The sequence below is a fragment of the Neopelma chrysocephalum genome, unplaced genomic scaffold (genome assembly GCF_003984885.1).
Source record: "Neopelma chrysocephalum unplaced genomic scaffold, ASM398488v2 Primary Assembly neopelma1_24, whole genome shotgun sequence".
NCBI lineage: Eukaryota > Metazoa > Chordata > Aves > Passeriformes > Pipridae > Neopelma > Neopelma chrysocephalum.
The window spans coordinates 51,000,440-51,024,504 of NW_020897693.1; the positions used below are offsets into that span (position 1 = coordinate 51,000,440).

Here is a 24,065-nt window from a genome sequence, read left to right on the forward strand (position 1 = left end):
CAATGACTTGCAGTACTAGTAAACTGAGAAGAAGTTTGACTGAGTAACATCAGTTTGTGGAGTCTGGGAGTTTCTGTGAGCAAAGGAGCACAATTGATCTCAGCCTGAAACGAGGATTGTATTTTACAGTTGCATGCACAATCCTTGCCTGTGAGCTGTTTGTTTCGCTCTTTTGTGCTCTCTCATTTAGAGTCTATGGAAATGTAGGTTCATCCCTCATTTATATTTAAATTTCACAAAAAATATGAATCTTAAAAGCTTTGAGGCAGCTCTGAAGAGCTCTGCTCTGCAGGCCTGGAAACAGCACCGGCATAAGTGTCTGTTACCTTGTGTTAAGTGACACTAGTGCTGTAGTTTTAAAAGTCATTACTTACATGGAAATGATGGAATTTCTTATCCAGCGGATGACTTGCCATTGTCAGGAAGAAATTCACCAAAGTATTTGTGAGGAGTCGATGGAATTGATTTCTTGATGATTCAATGTTAGTTATGTAAGCTGTCACTTTTTCCATGTCTTATTTCTAAACCTCTCTCCCCCTTTTTGATTTCCTATTGCTTCCTTGGAGAAGTCAGAGAACACTGACATAAAGTAGCAGCAGCAGCAGCAGTTTTGCAGCATATTGTTGTCATGGAAAAGTTTAAAACTGTTTAAAAATGTAATTTTTAAGCTTCCTTTCTGCTTTCAGTATCGATACTCAGACTCACTGAAGGCAGAAATGAGCAAGTTTTCAATGGCTGCTCTTTATGAAAAGGTTCAGCAAAGAGATTTGCTGGCTGGTAGCTCATTATCAGTGACAGATCAGAGTTGCTGTCTTATGAGGCCACAGCAGTCTCTGTTTCACTTCACTTTCTTGTTGCCTGTTTTTTATACTCTTCTTTTTCTCCACTAAATGAAAAGTCTGTTGCTGTCCCACTGAATAGTTTAGGTAGAGATGGAATTGCATGAAAATAAGCAGATTTTCTCCAGCCCCGAGGCTAATCTTTACTGTAAGTTAGGAACTTCTGAATAAATTCTGGTTTGTATTCTTCTTCTGTGTGTCAAGTAGTAGTAGAACACTACTCTAAGCAGTTTCTAATTTAATTTAAATATTTCCAACTGTTTCACCAACCCTTTCAGAATTGTAATGTCTGTATTTGATGTGACTTCAGCAGTTCAGAGGGCAGTTTAAATGTGCTTTCCAATTACTTAAGGAAGCTTTACAAGATGATAACAGGCATTACAAGATGGCAGTGCCTGTTCTTGGTCATGAAATGTCTTTGACTGGAGTTAAATAAGCAAAAGCAGCTTAAAAAACTCATGTAATTAATTCTAACTAAGACGTAGCAGTTTGATTTAGGAGGAAAATCGTTTTCATTTTTTAACCCTTTACTCTGTGGAAAAATAAGTGCTTAATTTTTTAACAAAATTTAGGGAAATACTAAAATATGAAGATTAATCAAGACATAAATTAACCATATTTTTTTTCTTTTGCAGCTTGTATATGAGTTTTTCATACGATTTCTGGAAAGCCAAGAATTTCAGCCCAGCATTGCCAAAAAGTACATAGATCAGAAATTTGTATTGCAGGTAAGCTGATGTGTTTTCTTTAAGGCTTCACGTTGCTTTTGAAAGAAAATTCCTTTAAAAAGGTTTTGTTCAGAATTTGAAAGTGAAAGTTTATTTGCAAAAGAAAAAGGCTATACCAGCATATACAATGGAAGCTTTCAATCTATGGAGGTGGTGGAAATACGTGTATGTGTTTATATATCAGTCTCTGCTGACATAAAATAGATGGTTTGGATCCAGTTTTGATATCTCAGTCAAAATATTGGACTTACTGGTTATGAGAGGAAACTGAAACAGTAACTATTGAGAAATGAAAGGTTTACCATCAAGTGTCAAAGTGCTGCTATCTAGAGAGTCTACTTAAATGCCAGTTTTAATGTGTCTTAATATTGTTAAAATGTTTCTGTTGGAAGGGGAGAATATTTCTCCCTTCTCTCTCTGCAGGAAGGGGCAGAAGTTCATCAGCAAAGCTATTTCCAGCATGGTACTGAAACAGTGAGGCTGTAGTGTTTGGGGAGGAAGTAAATCAAAGGGTGTATAAAGCTTGAGGTCTATTAAAAGCAGGGAAGGAGAAGCAGCATCAATAATAAACTACATGGGCAAAGAAGAAGTAGCTTTATTTTTGTAGTTTGCTTGCCATTGCTGTGGCTAAAGGGAAGAGATGACTTTCAGCTGCTGCCCAGGTATTTTACACATGTTCAATCTTTTCAATCTTCCTTGATTTCTTGTGTGCTTTGTTACTTCACTGGAACTACAGTAGCCGGTCCCCTCTACTGAGAAATTTTTGTCCAGGTCTTGACAAACACCAGAACAGAGGTGGTTGAAGGAAGTTGTTTTCTAGGATAAGCCAGGACACTCCACAGATACAACTGTTGTGTTCAGCTCTTGGGGATAGGCCTGTCTTGGGTTTTCTGTTCCCATGGTGAATTTTTTGTATAACCACAAAGTCAGAAAGAACTTCGTGTTTGATGCTGCCTATAGCTTGCTTTTGAAATCAGGGAAATTTAGAAGGATTCCTACTTAGTTAGAAAAGGGAGTTTCCTTGCAGGCTGACACTTGAATAAAAAACAAATTAGGAGTGATACTCAGCATTTCTGAAGACCTTTCTCTCACCCCTTATCATGGAGCTTTTACTTTTTCCCTGTAGTGCTCAGGAAATGCAAGTTGTGCTTTTACTGTTCTTGTTTGTTGTTTGTATGAAGAATACCTGGAAAATGTACTTAAGAGAGCAGTTTTCTGTCCTTATGCTCTAAGATTCGAAGAAGGGACTTCAGTTTCCTTCTTAGTGCCACAAGACCTTTTTCACCCTACAAAAGCAGTAGGATATTTATGGTTTTATTGTATCCATCTTGTAAAAACAAGAGCATTCTTCATCTGGATCAAACCTCTTGTGGTTTGCTTTTTGTTCACCTCAATACTGATTTGAACAAGGAGGTGCACCAATCTGATCATCCAGCACCTGGTGGAGATGTAAGAAGATGCATGAGAATCACTCTACAGGTTTTTCCAGGCTGGTTTTAATTTCTTTAGATATAGCAGGATTGCACTGGAATGAATACATGTGCACATGTTCAAAATCTAGTGAAAATAACTCTTAGATGCTCCTGTTATGTGCTGCTGAGCTTGGTCATGACTGGCAACATCCCACTCACGCCTTTCAAGACATTCAAACCTGGCACAGGAGAATGGGTCTAAAACAATGATTTTTTTATTTTTATTTTTAAATCCTGCTAGTCTTTATTAAGTGTACTAAATGAAAGAATGGTATCTACTGAAAAAGAGGAATATGGGATTTTAAAAACTCTGTACCAGAAAATGTATGTTATGACAATAGGTCAGAAGAATTCTAAGGATTCACGTTCTTGACACATGGTTTGGTGATGCACATTTATAAATTGCTGTGTACAGTGTGCCAATTTAAAATTCACATTTTTCTATAAAAAGTTCTATTGAGCCATATGTATTATAAGCAAGTAGTTATGTTTCCATGTGTGTAAATGTTTGTGTTTAGCCTGTAGGAAATGGGCTGTCCTTCCACTTTCTGTTATACTTGTTGTGTGTCTGGAGCAACTCCTGAGAATCTGTGAGCACAGATCACTTACATGGGGAAGTGATTTGAGACTAAAGGTTCATGAAGCATGTTTGGTGTTTCATGACACTGACAACACAAGTGTGACAGTCTTTGAAATCAGCTTTCTCTCAGAATTAATTTTTTTTTAATTTTATGAACTTTATTGGGGTGTTTCTTGGCAGTAAGAATGACTATATGAAAAAATGATACATTTTAATGCACTTTTTCCCAGGCTTTTTCTTGTTGGCTTGATTTTTGCCTTTGGTTTTTTAAATATGGCCGTGTTTCTGGCTTTCAGCTGTATGTTTTAATAAAATGCTGTATGTACCAGTGTAACTGTTCAGTTCTCAAGCCTGCTTATATACAGTCTGAAATGGTTGGCAGTGGTTGCTAAGAGACATACTATTCAAATATATCCACAAGTCTCTGTGTTATGTAGGTTGCTATTTTGGAAAATTTATTTCCCTTTTCTTTGTATGTTTAGAATAGTCACATAAATTATGGAAGTCTTGCAGCTTGTCCGTAAAAATAAGACTTTATTGTTGAAAACTGATAACAAATTGGACAGAGCAAAATAATAGTCTTATTTATTTTTTTCTAAATGAGAGGCTGAGCCTTAGTTTAGCAGTGTTTCCAGAGAGGATCTGTATAAGAGAACTGGAAATATAAATACTTTGCAATCCATTAAGAAAATGAAACACGTAAGTGTTTCCAGCTGTTTGCTGTCTTAGGGTGAAATGTGCTATTTGGGGAAGGATGAGGTGACTATTTATTTATTTAACTGTAGAACTAATTGAACAAAGCAATGTGTTTATAACCTCTGGAGGGCAGATGACAAACCTCATAGTTTCCTCATGAAATCCCCACCACAGATTCTTACTGCAAGGAAAATACAGTGAGATCTCATTACAAGCTGCAGAAACATCCAAAACAATGAAGAAGAGTATGTGCATCAGTTCTAGACCTGCATGTTAGAAGTCAAAATCCCAGACAGCTCAATAACTTTTAATCATATTTTTCTGCCTTTTTTCTTTCTCACCTCTTCAAAGTTGTATAGCAATTTAACAGAGATGTATGTAGCATACATACACTGACAGATCTACTTGTAATAGGTATTTATAATTTATCTGTTTGTGAATCTCAGATAATTTTGCTTTCTACCATTCCTGTAATAACTTTCTGACAGCATCTAATACATTTGTAAGACCTCTTTGGAAACTGTCTTCGTTTCTTTTGCAAGACAGGTGGTGGTTGACAGTTACTTTCTTTTTCATGCAAGAGAGATACTGGTTGCTTATAATTACTATCCAAAATTGCCTGTTTTATATGCATTTGGTGGTGGTGGTTGAGTTTTTTGTTTTTAAGTAAAGTTTACCTTCTCATTTTTTCCAAATATCCACCAGAATAGCCAGTGTTGTGGGGTCAAAAAATGAAGAAAGTGCCTAAGGGGAAGCTCATACTTTTGTGGTATAAGTGTAAAGGGGAATAAAACAAAGATCTGCAGGTGCTATTCCTGCTGCTCATTTCATGTCTTAATTCTTAGAGGCAACTTCAGGTGTCAGTGTTTTGGGATATATTTTTGGGATATATTTTGTGCAAGACAAGACACTGGAACATGTTTTCTTTTCACTGACTCTCACATAATCATTTTGCTGTTTTAAAATCTTATTTAAGAGCTACTTAATAAATGTGAGTCTTCTGTTGTTGGGTGGTTCTGCTGGTTTTTTTTATTTTGGTTTTGCTGGTTGTTTTGTGGTTTTTTTTAATTGATATTAATATTAATTAATTAATTCCCCCAGCGCTTTGATTTGTGTCAGTTGGTGGAGATCCTGTAACAGCAGATCCAGTGCTGGCATAGACCTTCCCCGTTGAGTCTTTCCACAGTGTGAAGGCCATGCAATCACTAGGAAAGCTTAAGAGCTCATCATATAAATTACAAGCAATTAGAAAACTGTGACCTTGACACAGTGTTGTGAGAACAAGAATATTAGAGCAAATGAGGATCTTTTAGTTCTGCAGAGTGAGGGAATGGTGGATGTTAAAAGGCAGGTTGTCTTCGTTTATAGATATTCCAGCATCTAAGAACTTAGGTTTTTATTTTGGGGAGAAGGAAGGAAGGCAGCATTTTGGAGCCAATTAATCAAAAATTTATTAGTCTGAGTTTTGTGATGACGTACTGGGGTTCCAACAGATTCTTTTAATACTGTATATCTACACCTTGGGTACCATGGATGTCACATTTTACATGCATGTGCTTTCATGAATTTACTTTTACATAGAAGTCTGTGTGTCACACTTGTCAAATGTGCCCTGTTTGAGTTCTCTTTTTCCTTTAAACGCAGCTGTTGGAGCTGTTTGACAGCGAAGACCCTCGAGAACGAGACTACCTAAAAACAGTCTTGCACAGAATTTATGGCAAGTTTCTGGGTCTTAGAGCATTTATCCGAAAACAGATTAATAATATTTTTCTACGGTAAGTTGTGGAAGAAGGTACTTTTCTCTCATGAACACTTTAGGAAACTGATATATCGCTTATATTTAACTTTTCTTTTTTTAGATTTGTTTATGAAACTGAACACTTCAATGGCGTAGCTGAACTGTTGGAAATTTTAGGAAGGTAAATGAGTCTTTATTTATTATCTGTCTCAGACTTCCTTTCTAGACACATCAGAATAGTATCAGATTCGGAAAAAGTATTATGATAAGCCCTGATTCTGAAAACAGATATGTGCACACGCTCATCTTTAAGCCCACATGCAAACCTCTGTCACATCTTTGCCAAGAATATAAACTAGATGCAAGTTACAGCCAAGTGTTGGATTGATTTTTACATGTGTGTGTGCATTACATTTTGTGTACTTCACCCTTACATGATGTAGAGTTTTTTTTTTTTTTAAGCACACTAGCAGTGTGAATGTTTTGAGTTAATCTAATTTTGGTAGGTTAATTACTCGAGACCACCTTGCTTACATGAATTTACAGACCACATAGACAAGGTCTTATCTGTTTGGCAGCAGGTTTGTTCAGCTGTTTATGTGATTATTCCTAAGTTGGAGCTGAATTGCTACCTAAAGATCTTGTGCCCTGCTAATATAAAGCAGGACCAAAGTCAGCACCTGTTTACAAATGGCATGAACCTGCTGTTTGTAAACAGGTGCTGACTGCTAAATATACTTTAATCTAGAAAGTGCTTGTGTAGAACCTCCATATTGTTTTCTCTGATAATGACACTAACAAATATTTCTTTTCTGATTTCTAGTATTATCAATGGTTTTGCTTTACCTCTGAAGGCAGAGCATAAACAGTTTCTGGTGAAGGTGCTGATCCCTTTACACACTGTCAGGAGTTTATCTCTCTTCCATGCACAGGTAGACATTATAAAAATATTTTCTGTTCAGAGTTATATCTTTTTAGGGTTGCTTTGGAAATTTAATTATGTAGCACATAAAAGGTGGGGGGAAAGTTCTGAAATATGGAAAAAATACAATAGATTTTTTTAAAAAATTCATTTGATGTGCTTTGTCTGATGGATATCTTGCTTCTGTTCCGATAAGGTACTTAAAATTGTTAACATACAACTGTAATAGTTTGGAGATTTTACTTAGTAGTTAAGCAGTCTCTGTAGGTTTTCCTCTCTGCTGTTTTCTCATTCTCACAAGTTTGCCTTTCCCATTCTCTCTCCCAAGAGGATGTTTGGGTTTCCTTAGTCTGGTGCTGTCAAGGCTCTTCTTCACCCTGGCAACTTTCTGAATTAAAATACCCACATTTTTGCATGATCTTCAACGTTCTCCCTCACAGATTTCTTAATACTGCATTTATGCTCTCAGATATCTTTTCATGCCTTCATAACATTATTTTTCCTCTGATAAGTGCTACCTGTTGCCTTTCTGTCTGATTTTCAGATAGTGCAGTATTTCTTGTGCTGATAAAGCTGTGCTTTCTAAATATGTTATTCCAGGGTTTAGGCATTGGCTCATCTTTCAAGAGTTCTCATGATTTTGCTGATGTATAAAATGTGTAAAAAGACACAGTTTGAGAGAGTAACAGAAGTTTCAAAACATTGGTTGTATGACTGTATTTAGAATTGCAAGTTGCTCTGATTTTAATTGTATGTGTTACTTTGTCACTTGACTGTTTTTGTAAAGTGTCCCCTTGTTTCTTACGAACTGAGCTTTCAGAGCACTTGCACAGTGCAAACTGTGCATCTCAGTTTGAAATCAGATACTGTTTGAGAAAGCTAAGTAGCACCTTGCCTTGAGTGTCTCTTTTTTTAAAAATTGGGTCCTTTTGGTTTCTTTATAGAAATGTTCTGACTTAATTCTCTTAAATTCTCACCTCTTCACAGCTGGCGTATTGCATAGTACAGTTTCTGGAGAAAGACCCCTCACTCACAGAACCGGTAAATATTTCTTTCGTACTTTTTTTTTCCTTTTTTTGTTCCTGAAATGGTTTTCCCTGTTGAGATAAAAATAAAAAAATCTGACTTTTTTTCCCTTCTAATTTAGGTCATTAGAGGTTTAATGAAATTCTGGCCAAAAACCTGCAGTCAGAAAGAGGTAAGTAGTGTGCTAGTATAACAAAACAAAAGAATTATTTTGCTTTAAAGTATAATAAGCAGGGAATCTTTAACTGTTTCCTGGTAGCTAACACATGCCGTGGTGAATCTTGGTATTTTTTCTTGGAGATGATTGATTTTTCTCTACTTGAATTCTGGCTTTTTGGACAATTTCAACTATGAAAAGTTTGATAACCATGATTTCTATTCACTAAATTAGCACTGGTACTTCTGCAGAGAACTGTTATGGCATTTTTTTTAGAGAGGAGAAAATAAACATAGTTGAGGATAGGGTGGAAAACTCTGGTAGACTTGGAATTGTTTGTATGTGAGGGTAGTATTTTTCCAGGGAGGATGAAAGATATTTTACTGTCTAGTGTTTATCTGCTATACATGTAAATGATGCAGTTAGGCCTTTGCATTTTTGTTTCAAATTCTTGATGCAAATCTGAGTTTCCCTAATGAGGTTTTGTGAAAAAGCAAAATCATAATTTTACCTTGTTTTTAGAAGCAATATTCAAAATAATTGCCCTTAGTTGGCAAAGTTTAAACTTTGGTCAAATTCTTTGTATGAGGCAAAGTTTTGAGAATTGAACCAGTATTCCATGCTAATTTTATTGTAAAGGACAAGTGCTATATTTGAAAAGACAGCATTTGAACACACTTGTCCTTTTTTTGAGACTGAATCCAGAAGCTGCTAAAGGTAGAACTGATCATATTATTGGAGAGGGTCTTACTGAGCTTGTGAGGCTTCCATTTCTCCCTGAAGCAGTAGAATGTGAGGGTTACCAGCATTTTGCTGATCAAGATGATTTAGAGGTTTTATATTTAATGCTTTCTTCCTTGTCTTTAGGTCATGTTCCTAGGAGAGCTGGAGGAAATCTTGGATGTAATTGAACCATCACAATTTGTCAAAATCCAGGAACCGTTGTTTAAACAAATTGCCAAGTGTGTCTCTAGCCCTCATTTTCAGGTCAGTGGTAGAGGTTATTGTTTGTACAGGAATGTATAGTCTCAGTTTCAAATGTAACACCCCTGCAAATGTAATTATTATTTTATGTTATGTGGTTTTAAATACTTGTCTTCTGTGGAAGAGGATACGTTGCAGTAGAAGTTTAATTCTGAGCTCCATGTTAGAGGTATCTGGGGTTACATCCCAGAACTTGCTGTTCTGAGCCCCACATAAGACCTTAAAGCTGCATCCAAGCAGTTTTAACCCTTCTGACTGCGGGTGACAGGTCCCTGCCATATAGACCATGTAGGATATATCTGCTCTCCATTTTTGATGCAGTATTGTTGTTTTCCGACTTACTTCCCTCTGTAACCAGGAGATGTCTGGTTAGAGGTGACAGAAAACTTATCACATTGCATAATGGGAAGGAGGGAAATGAATAGGATTTAGATGGAATCATACATGAAGAGGAGGTGGAGTTCATGGCCTGTGGTGTCTCCACATTAAGCCTGGTGACCTGTCCTGGCACAAAGGCAGATGAGATTTTTCAGCTCTTCCTTGGGCTACATTTATTTTTAGCATAATTTAGATCAGCATCCTCCCTCCTACTCCCCAGCTCCTCCCCAAGGTGATCACTGTCATTGTTACCTTCCCCACACGGAAGGTTTCTCCTCCCCAGCTATGGGGCCTTTCTCTGTCTCCTCCCTCTGGTATCCCAGCACTACTGTCTTTCTTCTGACTGCAGTCTTCCTGACTTTGAGGGAAAGGGGAGATGGGAAGTCTCTCTGCTCTCCCTTCCCCTCCACAGCTGCAGCATTAATGCAGTGTCTGCACCTGGTCTTCAGTGAGCAGCAACATATCGCTCAGGGGGAAGAGAGTGTGGATGCTGTGGGATCAGAATTATGGGATAGAAACTTAATTCCATTAATGCATGTTATGCTACTGATTGGAGTTGTTTAATTCCAAAACTAATGACTCCTGTTAATTTGTCTTTGTGAAGTTTCTCTGTGGTTTGTTTTTCCTTAAAATTACAAAATTATAGGTATCTGAATTCCTGTTAATAATTTATTCCTTTGACTCAAAGGTGGCTGAAAGAGCGCTGTATTATTGGAATAACGAGTACATCATGAGTTTAATAGAGGAGAACTCAAATGTTATACTTCCCATCATGTTTTCCAGCCTTTATAGGATTTCTAAAGAACACTGGAATCCGTAAGTTTTTTGTCTTTACACTTTATTTTACTGTTTCTGAATGGGAGAGATCCAGACCCAAAGCTGGTCTGAGCAAGTGCAACTCTGTTAATGCCAATATAAATTAGTCTGTACTTGAGCTTTTCTCAGAGTGTTTTTAATTAACTGGTATGTGTACAAAAATCACTACCTTATGGGATAAAAATAGACCTTCTCACAAGCTGGAAAAAAGAGAAATTAGATGTTACATTGTTATTGAAGAAAAAGTGTTGCTCATCAAGCTTTTCTCCTACACAGTTTTTTATAAACTGGTTGACTCTTAAGCCAGATTGTAAATTGTGTAGAGGGATATCACTTGGCATTAATAAAGCTTTGTGGCTGTATCGTGGACTGATACCTCTGGGAGACCTCTGGTACTGGTATTTTTTAAACATCTGTGAAGCATACAGACATATTCTTCTCAGGTTGCTTTTTTCTAAATTTATTTAAATACAGCTGTTCTCTATTACAGTAATTGAACAGTTACTTCATATTGATATCCTGATAATTAGGCATTTTTATTTTAAACTGAATGACCTAGTAGAAAGTGTTTTAATGAAAAATACTATTACGGTTAGATGCCACATATTCCATACTCGAGTTGAAAAGTTTTTCTAACTCAAGATGGTTACCATGTAGTAAACCCAGTATTTTTAATGAGCTTGTGCTACATTCAGGTCTCAGTTGTTTTAAGACCTTACTATAAAATATTTAATCTTTTCAAACATTAGTCTTTTTGTTCTGTACCTAGGCAAGCTCTCAAGTTTGTGTGCTTACCTGACAAATCTAGTGCTGCTGGAAAGCTTCTGTAGTTAACACTGGTCACAAAAAGACACTTTCCATAGCATTACCAGTCTCCAACATGCCCCTGCTCCTGCCTAAACCTTTATACTGTGCACTGGGATGCTTTTGGTAATGAGAATTCTCCACTGTCCCAGTTTGCAGGTTGTTCATACCCACAGGAATTTTGTTTCTTTGACACACAAGCCAGGTAAAGATACATGTAAAATAAAGAATATAATTTAAAGAATTTTTATATTTATAAGAAAATTTGCCACGTAGGCAACAAAATTAAAAGTTTATTGAAAGAAGTGAAAGAGAGACAGGGGTATGTGGGCAATTGCACATACTTTGTCTGCTGTATGGATTAGCTCCAAAGGTTCCTGGCACTTGTACTGTTGATTCACTGCCTCCTGGCTGAAGTGCTGTTTCTTAAGCAGCTCTGGGTCTGAATATGACAGCCATAGTAGTGGATCAGGAACTGTGAAAGGGAAAATGAATATGAAATGTATGAGTACAATCACTCTTGAAATGCAGCCTTGTATTTTGCATAGAGGCAGTGAATATTCAGCTTCATAGAAAAGTCATAAGGAAATATGAATCACTCTCATTTTGTGTTTGAATTCTATTCCTTCTGCCAGCATTGATGATTTGAATCCCTGAAGTTGCATTCAGAACTGCTCCACAGCATGAGGGAAGAGTCTGTAGTTATATGTAATGGCTTTCTGTTGTTACCTTTTACCCTGGAGTTTTGGCTTTCTCAATTTCAGTAGTCAGTAGAGACAGGAAAGCTGATTCTCACCTTTAAATATGTTAATCAAAAGCAGTTTCACTGAAATCGAAGAATTTACATAATCATACTTGCAAGAACAGAATTGGTCACAGAAAGGCCGGGAAGGGAAGACGCTTTTATTTCACGTTTGATTTCACCTGCAACTAATGGACTCCTTTCTTCTTTTTCAATTTTTCACAGGGCTATTGTGGCTTTAGTCTACAATGTGTTGAAGGCATTTATGGAAATGAACAGCACCATGTTTGATGAGCTGACAGCCACTTACAAGTCAGATCGTCAGCGGTAACTTTTTAAAGCTTTTTTTTGTCAGCTGTGCATAAGGCCTGCTGTTTAGTTTTTCCCTTATGTTCAGGTGCAGTTGCATAATCTCACACATGGTAGGCACAGTGCCCCATTTTTTCCCTTGCCTGCCCATTAACCTTCTCCTTGCAAGGTGTAAGATTATATGTGCAGGTTGCTCTTTACCCTTTATTAAATACAGTATCTGTTGCATTGCTTGGGAATCCACATTGTCCAAGCAATTCCTTTTGACTCCCCATTCCGAGAGACTGAAGCATATCAGGGTCTTCCATAGTAAAAAAAAAAGAGTTTAAAGATAACACTTTGCTTTAAGACTTCACAAAAAAAAGTTACACTGAGCTTTGGAAAGAGACACAAGGGAAACCCCTAAGATTTGTTTTCCAAACTGCTGTTTGTAGGCTGGATGTGGTCTTAAAGCAGAGAGGCCTTTCATTTCTTATTCAGAGGTCTTGCTCTGTATCTGAGTCTTTTAGCATGCAGGATCCATTAAGGACACCACTCATAGAATCATTAGTTCTACCCCAGTAGGTTTTTGTCTTTTCTTTTGTTTTCCCTAATCTTCATTTTCCAATTACAGTGCAGCATCTTTTCTCAAAAGTTTTGCCTCATGCAAAGTGTCAGGTGAAAAAAATGAGGAAATTTCAGGAACTCTGAACAATTTGCAACTTCATTTAAGTCACACCTTCTCTGTGACTCAGGGTTTCCCCCAAAGCGAAGCAAAGCAAAGGGCACTGCATGTCAGCAGACCTTGTTAGTACAGTCTGGAAAGTCCCTTGGAGGCTGTTTTTTGACTTGTGTGACTCCAGTCACACTGGCCTTTTGTTTGGCTTTGTTTGAATTTTATACACAAAAAATCATTCGTTAATATGGTATTTTACCATAGTTCACTAATATGGTATGGCAGTGGTAAAAAGAGTTCATTAATATGGTATTTTACTTTTAGAGACTTGGAGATACATTTGAGTGAAGATGCCAGATCAGTTCTTGATAGGTGTTGATAATTAAGATTCAATCTGCTAGTGCAGTTGAGACAACAGTGGTTTCTTAACAAACAGGCAGAGAATTTTGGGACTGGTCATCAAATCCAGCCATTCACTAAGGGAGGTTGGTGACTTAAACCAATTTGCAGTTGCACTTTGCCCCCTAAGATAAGAAACTCTGCTCTTAACAGGACCAGACACTGAAGTGGAGTGTCCCATGGCTGGATAATGGGGAGGTTTATTGGCTGAACTGCACAAAGAATTTTTCTTGCCCCTGCTGATGTTGTATCTCCTGTTCAGGGCTGGTGCTAAGCATTTCACCATTTCTGTTTATGGCTTATAATTTTAAAACATGCAAATACCTGAAGGTATAAACTGCTGGCATGTTTACCTTAATGTTTCCAGAAAATCTTTAGCATTTTAATAAAACCACATATCAAAAGGGTAGCTATGATACCACTTAAAACTTGAGAAATATGTTCAAGATTAATGACTAGGAAAGGTCAAATAGGTAAGTTGGATGAGGTGATCATCCTCTAACAGCCCTTTAGGTAAGCAGGCATATATTTCATAATGATTAGAGGATAAATATTGTTAGGTAACCTGAAAATGTAAGGCTATTTCACTTATTCTTGTATTTAATTTTAAATACTTTTAGTAACAATGGGCTCTTTTTTTTTCTTTACTGTTCTTGGGGGATTTGTCTGAAAGTTGTTTGTATTTTTTTTATAACTTTAAAATACTCTTGGGAAATTAAAATTCTAAATAAATGAGCCAGATGTTGGTATTTTGACTGAATCAAGATGTGCAGAGATGTTTCTAATCCGCTGAAATATTTTTCAAGACTCCTCTAATGTGACTAGCAGAGAATCTGTATTTCTGTCATTGTTAAGATTTCCATTCCCTCTAAACCTGTAAGGTGATGTAATAGAACTTGAAAGCATTTTGTACCTTCCAGTACCAAGGAGATTTATTCAAAGTAAGCTATGGCAGAGACAGGAAACTTAGAAAGCAAACAATGCAGGTAAAGTAAATGTTAGATTTGCTGTTTAATTTTGTCAAATCAACCATTGAAGTCTGTTGTTAAAGCAAATGCTACATAGATCTTGTAGGAATTTGGTGTGGAAAAAGAGTGACTCAGTGAACAAAAGGCAGATCTTTTAGCTTGAACTTCGCCTTGGCTGGTGCCTAAGCTAAATGGAAGCCACCAGTCAGTTAAGTAAGAATAGCAATTCTAAAAGAATCAGAGAAAGCTTTTTCTTGGAAGTGGCTGTTATTTTTAATATTAAAAAATGCCATGCTTAAATAAACAAACTTGAAAATAATTAAATAATTTAGTTCGTAATGTTAATTTTTATAATCTTGATCCATTAGGCCCATAATAAAAGTCCACTGCAATTTTTTCTTCCTCATTACAAGTTAGTGTCTATGAACACTGTCACTTTGCTCAGCTTATGTTTTATGTTCTTCTCATACTGCTTTTAGTTCTATTTATGTAGGTAGCAAAAAGGAAAAAAAGAAAATATCTTAAAAAATTAAATTTATTGGGAAAATTGCAGTTGTGTTTTTGAAAATCAGTGCAGCTAATAATGTCAAATATATATATTTTAACATAAATATTATACAGTCTTCTCTCCTGCTAACACTTTGTTTTGTTTCATCTGTCAGTGAGAAGAAGAAAGAGAAAGAACGTGAAGAACTGTGGAAAAAACTGGAGGATTTGGAATTAAAGAGAGGTCTTAGACGTGATGGAATAATTCCAACTTAACAAAAAAACAAAACAGCATTATTAACCTGTGGAGTCACACATTTATGTAGTAGAAGATGGAGCAACAGTTTTCTGTATTGTGCAACTTTACAGTAGATTTCACATTTGTTTCATTATTACAACAGCACTGTATATACCTGTCTCTAAGTAAAGGAAAAAAATAAGGACTTTAATCCAAAGTTTGGACAACAGATGGACTTCTCAGAACTTTGCAAACATAATCATTGTTTTAACCCTTCTTTAAAACCAGTCTTCAAAGATCTGTTGATGAAAATTGCAATGTCAAATTCCATTGTCAGGACCTGTTCCTTATTTATCATTAGCAGAGAGTATAATACAACTTTCAAATGTGAACAATCTTAAAATTTAGCTTGTCTTTCTGCTAAACTGTTACGTGTATTTATAGTAAAAGAGAAAAAAAGACTGTCATTTCCTTATGAGTTTGTGTAACATCCTCCTTCTCTGGATAACTTTACTGTAATTTGACTTTTTTTTCCTTTTGCACATCTTCATGAGTTGAATGTCCATTCAGATCAGGGCCATGAAAAACATTGGTCCTGAATAAAAGTTTTGTTTACTGGTGTGAGAATTTTTTTAGTACCAGGCTGTCTCTGGTGCTTCCTTAATTTGAACATTAGGAGTTAAAAAAACAAGTAGGTGATAAACATAGTAGGAAAGGGAGCTTTGGATTCATGCACCTTTTTATTGCAAATCCAAATTAGTGTCCACAATCCTTGAAAAAATGGGCAGTGGTAACACCCTGAACTTCAGTACCTAACCAGTATTAGTGATGCAGCATTGGAGACATGTACCAGAGTTGGTTTAGAAACACTAATTGCTAAATTATTACAGTATGTTTTTATTGGACCATTTAGAAAGAATACACGTGCTAAACAATATGAGCATGAAATTTATCTCCAGTGGTCATGGATCTAATTGGAAAATGAGTTGAGATAGCAGTTTGGACAGTTTGGAGTTGTTGCCTTACTTTTTAATATGTATTTATAAAGTGTTCCAGCAAAAGAGGATGTAGCCTCTAAAAAACATACTCTAGTGTTTTTGTGGTTCTAGTACTATTACTCATCACAGTACCAGCCCTGTGGTCTTAGCTGGAAAGGATTCTGGATAATACACTTCTGCATTCTCATCTGGATGCTCATTCCTAACTACTGTATTTGTTACCAAAAGTGGTTCTACAAATGCTACTGAAAAAAAAAAGAATTCTGGAAATCCTAATGTTCTGAGTATTAATAATAAAGTTTAAAATGCTTTTATATCAAAGGTGCATTGTGACCAAATTGTTTAAAACAAAAGAGGAAAAAAAAATTTACAAAGAACAAAAGAAGAGGGCTGTATTATAAGTATACATTATTGGCTATCTGCTTTGTATTTGAAAGTGGAATCTTACATCTTTGGTAGGTAAAATGCTGATAAGACTTATGTACAGTATATATTTAGCTAATGCAGTTGCATTATTATATACCAGAAGGTATGTGTTTCGGGATTTTTCTCCAGGATGCTTTTGAACTGTTATAGACATATGACAACAGTGAATTGATAATCCTAAACCATCAATCCAGCAGTATTTACAGTATAAAACTGAATTGGTGTTCATGAGTCTTTGTGATAGTTGCAAACATGAATTTATGACCTGTTGCCATTGATAGAAATACAATATAAATACAAGCTTGTATATTTTTCTTCCTACCATTTAAATATACAGTAGGATTTGAAGTTTTCTTGTTTTCAGGCACGGAAAAGAGGTAAAATAGAATTCCCTCCTAGACTACTGACTGTTTCAGGATTATCAGGTCACAGTTTGTACTCCTGGGTCTGCGCACACAAATGTTGTAAACTCAACGTTTTGTAAGAACTTGACACTGTTAATTCTGGAAAAAAAAAAGTGGAACTAGTCATATGCAACACCAAACACCACATGGTTTTAATGGGATAAAAATGAGCTTCTTTTAAGAACATTGACTGGGACGCAATGTAAATTAGGCAGTTACTGTCATAGTTGAAACATTTTATTTTAAAGTGCTGAAGCAAAGGTGCAAGCTGAAATACTGAAGATTAAATAAATTTATAACAAATCATGTCCCTTAGCCCATTGATTTTGACAGTCTTTTATTTCTGTTACCAAAAAAAAAAAAATATTTGCTAGTGTGACTTCTGTGTGAAATGATCATACAGTACAAAAGGGTGGACTCAAACTCATGCTCAAAGACTTATGTTCCATTGTGAAAAACTGAGATAGAATGGAGGACTAAAACTTCATGTTTTTCACCTGGTGGAGTAAAACACAACAATGTGAAATTAGAAAAAGCACCTTGTCCTGTACTTAGAGTTTTAGGTGAGTGTTGTTTGTTCATAACTATTTTTGGTTTCTGACATGTCATTCTGCTATTGATCATACAAGACTGACGAGAACCTGATGGGTTGCAATATTTTGTTACCTCTGATTGTTACCTCTGATGTGGGGATAGTGGGGTGTATCTAAAGTTTATAGATGACTTATCACTTCCGAGAAGGAATGTTTAACGTGAACGGGACGCTGTGATGTTATTAGTCACTTGACTCTAAAGGCTCACACGGCAGTAGGTTTGCACTGTGCGATGTACCCAAAAGAAGCACTTGCCACAATGATACGACCGTACCCCCGGGACCCACAGGCTGCCGCAGTCCCAACGCCATGTCCTGCCCTCTGCACAGCTCCCACTGCTGTCACTCGGAGCTGCAGGCCCAGAAGGAGGCAGCACACGGGCCCAAGTGTGATCAGTGCGTCTGTTTAATTAACGCTTTTCGTTCGCTTCTTGAGTTCCAGAAACTACCTTTGTTTGTGTAAATGTTGTTGTTCACTGCTCGTCTGGCAGTCGTTGGGTGGCCGCTCGTGTCCTGGGCCATATTGGTTTCAGGAGAAAGGATTGGATGCTCTCTGGTCAAAGGAAAAGAGCTGCGTTTTCGACACTAGGGCATTGCATCGGGTCATGGGGATGTAACAACTGTAAAAGTAAAGTTCCTCTCATACACTTTAAATTGAGCACACGTTGCTTTCTTCATCCTGCAAGTCTCCCTTATTGTTTTCCTTTCGTTGCTTTCGAGTGTTTTTTGTCTCCCTTCCAAAGGTTGGAATGCTTTAAATAAAAGTATTCTAATGCCATTGGAGCGTTCACTAGCAGGCTTATGGTAAATTTAATCCTGGTTTTGTTAGCATAAATAAAAGGGCTTAATTTATTTTTTTATCTACTCTCATATATGGAAAAATCGAGGGTGTTGGAGCCAAGAATTGCTTGAGTAAGAAATGGAGCAGCTGTACTTACATTATACGTGCATAAGTACAGCCTCAGGCTCTCTCACTCTGTGGAAAAGAAAATATATTAGGAGCTCTAAAAAGCTCTGTATTGTTTTGTGAGGAGCAGGAAAGACGAGATTCTTCTCCCTCCAAGTAAAACTGAAATGGTTTGCTTTTAGTTCTGTCTTGGAAAACAAAGATGCCCTTTTCTCTTAATTGTATGACAGCACCATCCCAAAGTAGTTGCCCTAAAAGAAGACAAAGATGACAATGCTCAAGATTGAAGAATGTTTTTATTTACATGTGGCTTTTTTATTTTGGCTCACATGCTTCCCTTAGCAGCTCTGGAGTGAGCCATGAATTAGTTTTTCCTAGTTGGTATGTGCAGCATATTTTATATAGCCCAGTTTTTCATTTTGAAGTCTACGAAGCAGTATCTTGAAACAGAATGGAACAGATTTTCATTGAAAACTTTTATCCAAGTGTTACTTCCCATCCACAGAAGCGTACGCTTTTTATCATGACCTCTCTGAATAAGAGTTTTTGTTATTTGGATCACTCTTAACTGTAAATATGTTGTATTCATAACCTCATGGACCCATGAGGAGTTTTCAAATATAAATAGTACCGATACATTTCTTGTTGTTGTCCTATTTTTGACTGTAGTATAGCGAATGACCTGTCATGCTTTTTGTTTCAAGGTTAGCATTAGATTCATAGATCTTAATATTTTAGCATTTCATTGTTTAAGCAGGAGAGGGCAGCAAAAGTTCATTTTTCCCCATAGGAATGCTCTGGTCCCATTACTGTTTTTAAACTTAGTTGCATTTAACTATCTGTGGGTAGGGGGGAAAAATGAAACACTTTTTATATATATTAAAAGGTGCATATGAAAATATATAGACTGGTCCAACCAGACTGTGAAAATGTCTTCTACTCTACGTCCAAGTAACAATAAAAGAAAAATATCTTCCACCTCTGGATAAAGTACAAGCAGGTCTTAAGCTCTTGGATTCAAATGTCATTCTTTGGAAACAGTTTACTTTCTTAAAAATGGTATCAAAGAAACTCGAACTCAATGGTGCTCCCAGCTATAAATGTGTAATCTTCCTCTTTTGCACTTGCTAAAGAGGCTCTGTACTGTGGGTGCATCTAAATAAAGAAGCAATGAAGTGTTTTCCAGGTGCTTGGCTTTTTTTTCCACCTCCTCCCATCTAAACTTCATGTAACTTTTCAGCAGTGAACTTCCAGCGATCAGATACCCATCTGCATGTATTAAATGTGAGGACACTTGTCTGGAAACAAAACCCGAACAGCGAGGTGGTAATTTAAGCTTCAGCCAGAATTACCATAGTAAACACTTGGTTTTCATAAAGTTCATTTTTTTAAAGGTCCTCTCATCGTGGTGAGCTGCACACAACCCCACCTGTGAGAGAGGTCAAGAGCAGTGGATGCAGGAAAAAGGCATTAGAGCCGCACATTGATCTTTAGGATCTCTTTGAGCCTTACACTTTGCAGCTGGTGAAGGAGTTTGTTCTTTTGTAGCACCATTCTCCTGCTTCTGTCCTTGTGCTGTCCTGCCTTGCAGTTTGGAGGCGAAGAGAAAAGCTTAAGATGGTCACATGCGTGGGGGAAACCCTCTGGAGAGGATCACGGAGAGAGCCTGGTAAGGGGCACTGCTGGTGAGCGGCTTCAGCAGCAGCACAGAACATATGGTTGCTTCCATAAGACTGGAGAAAATATTTATTAAACATCTACTTCTGATCTTTAAATACCACTTTTTTACATGAGTTATTCCAATAGTCTAATTCTTAATTCCTTCCGTTTTGATTTTTTCCAAAGTACATTTTCAGCAGTTGGATCTTGCTTGCCTTTGTTAGAAGAGCTCATTATCACAAATCTCTTTAAGTACTTGTAAGACAATATTTAGATCACTTAACAACCTCAAATCTCTTTACTTTCTTATTGCAAGGCAAGTATTTTCTAAAGAAGTTTAAAAAAAAAAAAGATGAGAACATGCAGTAAGTTAGCCTTCAGGGTAGGATTTGTCTTCTTGCTTGCAAGCTGGAAAACAACCTTTACAAGATCGAAATTAAAAACTTAAATTAGTTTCCTACTTTCGGTAATGATAATTGCTTTGCTAATTTTTCATCTTTGTCTTTGCTTCTCAGGGAAGTTTTGGTTTCTCATATACTAGCAGAGTGCCTGGTTTATCTTATGTTAGGTTTGAATGACAGATGACAAGTCTGTAGCCTACAAAAGTAGCTTTGTGTGCAGATAAAGGGTGTTCCCAAGGCTGTATTGATTAGTGGAAACAGATACAAGGTCTTGCATTGTGAGTTTGGAGTGATCTATGGTTTTAAAGATTTTATGCTGAAGCCAAAGCAAATATCCTGAATTTGTTAGAAAATACCTTGAAAACGAGTGTGAGCAGTGGCCAAAGGCTTTTGTGCAACAAGTCTCCATCACATGAAAAATGGCCATACAGAAACTTGATTTTTCACTGTTTTTATGCCTGGTTGGTTTTGGTTTCTCCCCTGTCCATTTTGTCTATTCAGTACTGTCTTCTCTTGAAATCACTGAAGGTGAGACAAGTTAGGGGTCACTTGGGAAGGATGGAAAGCTTGCAATGCATTTAAAGAAATGTATATTTTTTTATAGAATGGTTCATACCTTTGATACACACTTGAAAAGTCTGGGAACTTGTCATACCTTTGATAAACAGTTGAAAGTGTCTGGGAACTTGTCTTGCATTATACCTGGGTCTGGGAAGGTCTTCCAAAAAGAGGATGAGAAAGGGATATTCTGTACGCCTTCTGAATCTTGTTTCCAAAATTCTTACTTTGCACCACCAGGGACAAGTTTTTTCTTGGGTACAAAGCCTCAGTGCTTTCCTGACAGAAAAAGCAGCAACCCAGCAGTCTGTGTTCATGGAGCACTGAGGATCCTACACCAACCTTCCAGCCACAGCAGGAGCACACTCAGGCATAACTGCCCTGACAGCAAGGAAGGAAAGACCTTGTGTTTGCATGAGGATTTGTGCAGCCCTCCAGCAGCAAAAGGCCTGAAAATCTTTTGTGAACTCAGCAGGCTCGGGTCAGTTTTGAATCGTCACCTTCTGGTGAAGCACACGTGGTTTAGCTGTGTGAGCAAACTGGACAAGTGGTCCAACTCAGTTTTACGTTTTAATATTAATTCTGCAAAATGTACTGAGTAGGATTTCGTCTTATGCTCATCAGTCATCCCTAAGACCATGCAGTGGCTCCGCTGCTTTTCTAGATCTTACTTTGGCTTTGTATGTAATGTGCATAAGTGGAAAATCACTGTATATTTAACTATCTCAAACCCAGATGGGCATCTGCATTACGAAGTCTTCCAGTTCAGCCATCCTGGAGGAGACAGGGTCAAGTCTGCAGTTGGCAGATCTTGGAGTAACTTGGCAAAACACACTCTTGATTTCTGGAGCAAGAAAATGTGGAATTCAGACAGTGGTAATTAGTTTGTTAGTCCACAGGCTATTTCACAAACACAAGGGGTTATTATTGCTCTTTGCTCTCCGTGACACTCATCAGACAGTAATTGTCACGGTTAGTGGTTACGAACATTTCGAACACCAGTTCTGGCCAGACAAAAGTGACTCTCAGGAATACAAAGGAAAGAATATTTCCTCCTGCAGTGTGGTGCCCCTCGCTGCCCCCCTTTCTCTTGTGCTGCTGAGTGATGCACCTGCTGCACAGAGGCTCTTGCAAACACAAGTGAGGACTTGAAATGGGCTAAATTTAAGCAAAAGGTGCTATTCTAGTCAAAGATGTCAAAAGGGGAACGTAACTCTGGACCAGTGGGCATTTTACCCTTATCCAAGCAAATGCCTTTCCATGTGGTTAGCTAAAGAACTTTCTAGGAGGTCCTGTGGATCCTTGCAGTGTAGCTCTGCTTTAGCAGGAACTGTATAGAACCTTTTTTTTCAAATGCAATTCTATTTCCAAAATTACCTTCAATCTATTAAATCCTCTAAAATTTTTAATGTGAATTATTAAAAAACCTCTCTCCCGCTTCAAATCCCGTTGCTATCTATTTGATTATTCAGGGTTTGTTGGTAAAGTACTTTGAGGGTGTTAAATTTATAAATTTACTCCAATATTTAGAAATGCTTCTGCAATAAATGCAACATAATGGCTAAAGATGGTTTGGATTGGGAGAGACCTTAAAGATCATCTTGTTCCAACCCCCCTGACATAGGCAGGGACACCTTCCCCTAGACTTAGTTGCTCCAAGCCCCATCCAACCTGGCCTTGAACACTTCCAGGGATGGGGCATCCACAGCTTCTCTGGGCAGCCTGTGCCAGTGTCTCACCACCCTCACAGTCAAGAATTTATTCCTAATATCCAATCTAACCCTGCCCTCTTTCAGTTTGAAGCCATTCCCCCTTGTCCTGTCACTCCAGAGCCTGGTAAAAAGCCCCTCTCTGATCAATATCTGCAAAGATCTGATCCTCACAGGCTGCATAAACCTTTTGGATTCTTCTGGATTCAGTTTAAACAGGTCAAGCACATGCAAGAATTCTTGCTTGTTTGTAGTTTTTTGTCAGAATTTGGGAGAGCAGAGGCAGCTGTTTTTCCCCTGGAATTTCAGTCACTCCACTTTCAACTTTTTCAGCTTCTTTATTCTCTGAGCTTTCATCCATTTTTATTGCAATGGGTGTGTGTTAGTGACACTCTCTGCAGTTCAAAGGCACTTTAGTAAGAAAGATTAGACAGTCCCAGGAGCAGCACAACTACAAACACTTGGTTTACTGTGTCTTTCCTGTGTGGCTTCATAGGAATGGCTTGTGGGAGACAAGTCTGACACTAACTTCTCTGATACAGCTTAGCTGGGACAGAAGCTGCAGAATGAACTTCCAGGAGTCAGGTGCACATGGCATAACAGCATAGAATTTATTTCCTTGGGAAACTTTGCCATAAAGGGATATTGGTCTCCTTGCCTGGATTATGGGAAGTGCTATCCCAACAGCAGCCCTCTGATTTACATTAAGTGCTTCAGATTTGACCAAACCAAGAAGGGGCCCTGGCATTCAGGTGCAAGAGAACACTGTCTTCCAGCAGGTATCAGATGTGCACAGAGACTACCCTTTAGGTCATGATTTCAGCGTCTGGGAAAAGAGATTAACTAAATTAGATTGTTAAGACACACCACACCCCCCCTTTTTTCTCTCTGCTTTTAATCAAGTGTAATTTGTATTGCTGCTAAATCCACCATCATTAAACTGCTTCTCTTTTCCTATTCTAAATTACCAACCCCCTTCCAAATTGCTGGCGATGAAATATATGCTGTATATAACTTAATGGATCAATATCCAATATATTACTGGGATTGGAAATCTAGTAATTAAATTTAGATGTTTGAATTCATGATCTCAGAAAACAGAACCTATAAATAAGCCATTTAATGTCATATTGGTTTGTTGTTTTGTTTGTTGTTTTTTTTTTTAATTGGGTGTCAATTAGTCACTGATGTAGAATATCCTGTTTTGGTCACTTCATTATTGCAAGCAGGGAGTGTGGGCATGGAATCAAGACCCTGCAGTAATAAATAACTCAATTTCTATGTTTCTGCATAACCTTGATTTCATGGGAAGACTGTTGGACCAACCTTCATTCATTATGGCAGGAGGGTTGCAAGGCAAAACTGGGCTCAGTATTATTCCTCAGTGCTTTATTGACCAGAAACAGGAAAATCAGATGAAAGGGCAGCATTTCTCTTAAAACAATCATTTTTAGTAGCCAGGATGTGCAAAACA

At 37.4% G+C, this 24,065-nt stretch overlaps 1 protein-coding gene across 7 annotated transcripts in view; it reads left to right on the forward strand.

The window, feature by feature from the left end:
• Positions 1-17,160, forward strand: part of PPP2R5E (protein phosphatase 2 regulatory subunit B'epsilon) — a 78,159-nt gene extending 60,999 nt beyond the window's left edge. For 4 of the 7 annotated variants that reach the window (XM_027674180.1, XM_027674182.1, XM_027674184.1 and 1 more), the window contains 10 exons: positions 1,475-1,567; positions 5,960-6,090; positions 6,175-6,234; positions 6,877-6,985; positions 7,963-8,016; positions 8,123-8,173; positions 9,026-9,145; positions 10,209-10,336; positions 12,108-12,209; positions 14,876-17,160. In XM_027674180.1, coding sequence (XP_027529981.1) covers positions 1,475-1,567; positions 5,960-6,090; positions 6,175-6,234; positions 6,877-6,985; positions 7,963-8,016; positions 8,123-8,173; positions 9,026-9,145; positions 10,209-10,336; positions 12,108-12,209; positions 14,876-14,975 — 948 coding nt within the window. In that variant the 3' untranslated portion in view covers positions 14,976-17,160. The remainder of the gene's footprint in view (positions 1-1,474; positions 1,568-5,959; positions 6,091-6,174; positions 6,235-6,876; positions 6,986-7,962; positions 8,017-8,122; positions 8,174-9,025; positions 9,146-10,208; positions 10,337-12,107; positions 12,210-14,875) is intronic. The other 3 variants (XM_027674179.1, XM_027674181.1, XM_027674183.1) reach the window with 2 other exon arrangements.
• Positions 17,161-24,065: the final 6,905 nt, after the last annotated feature.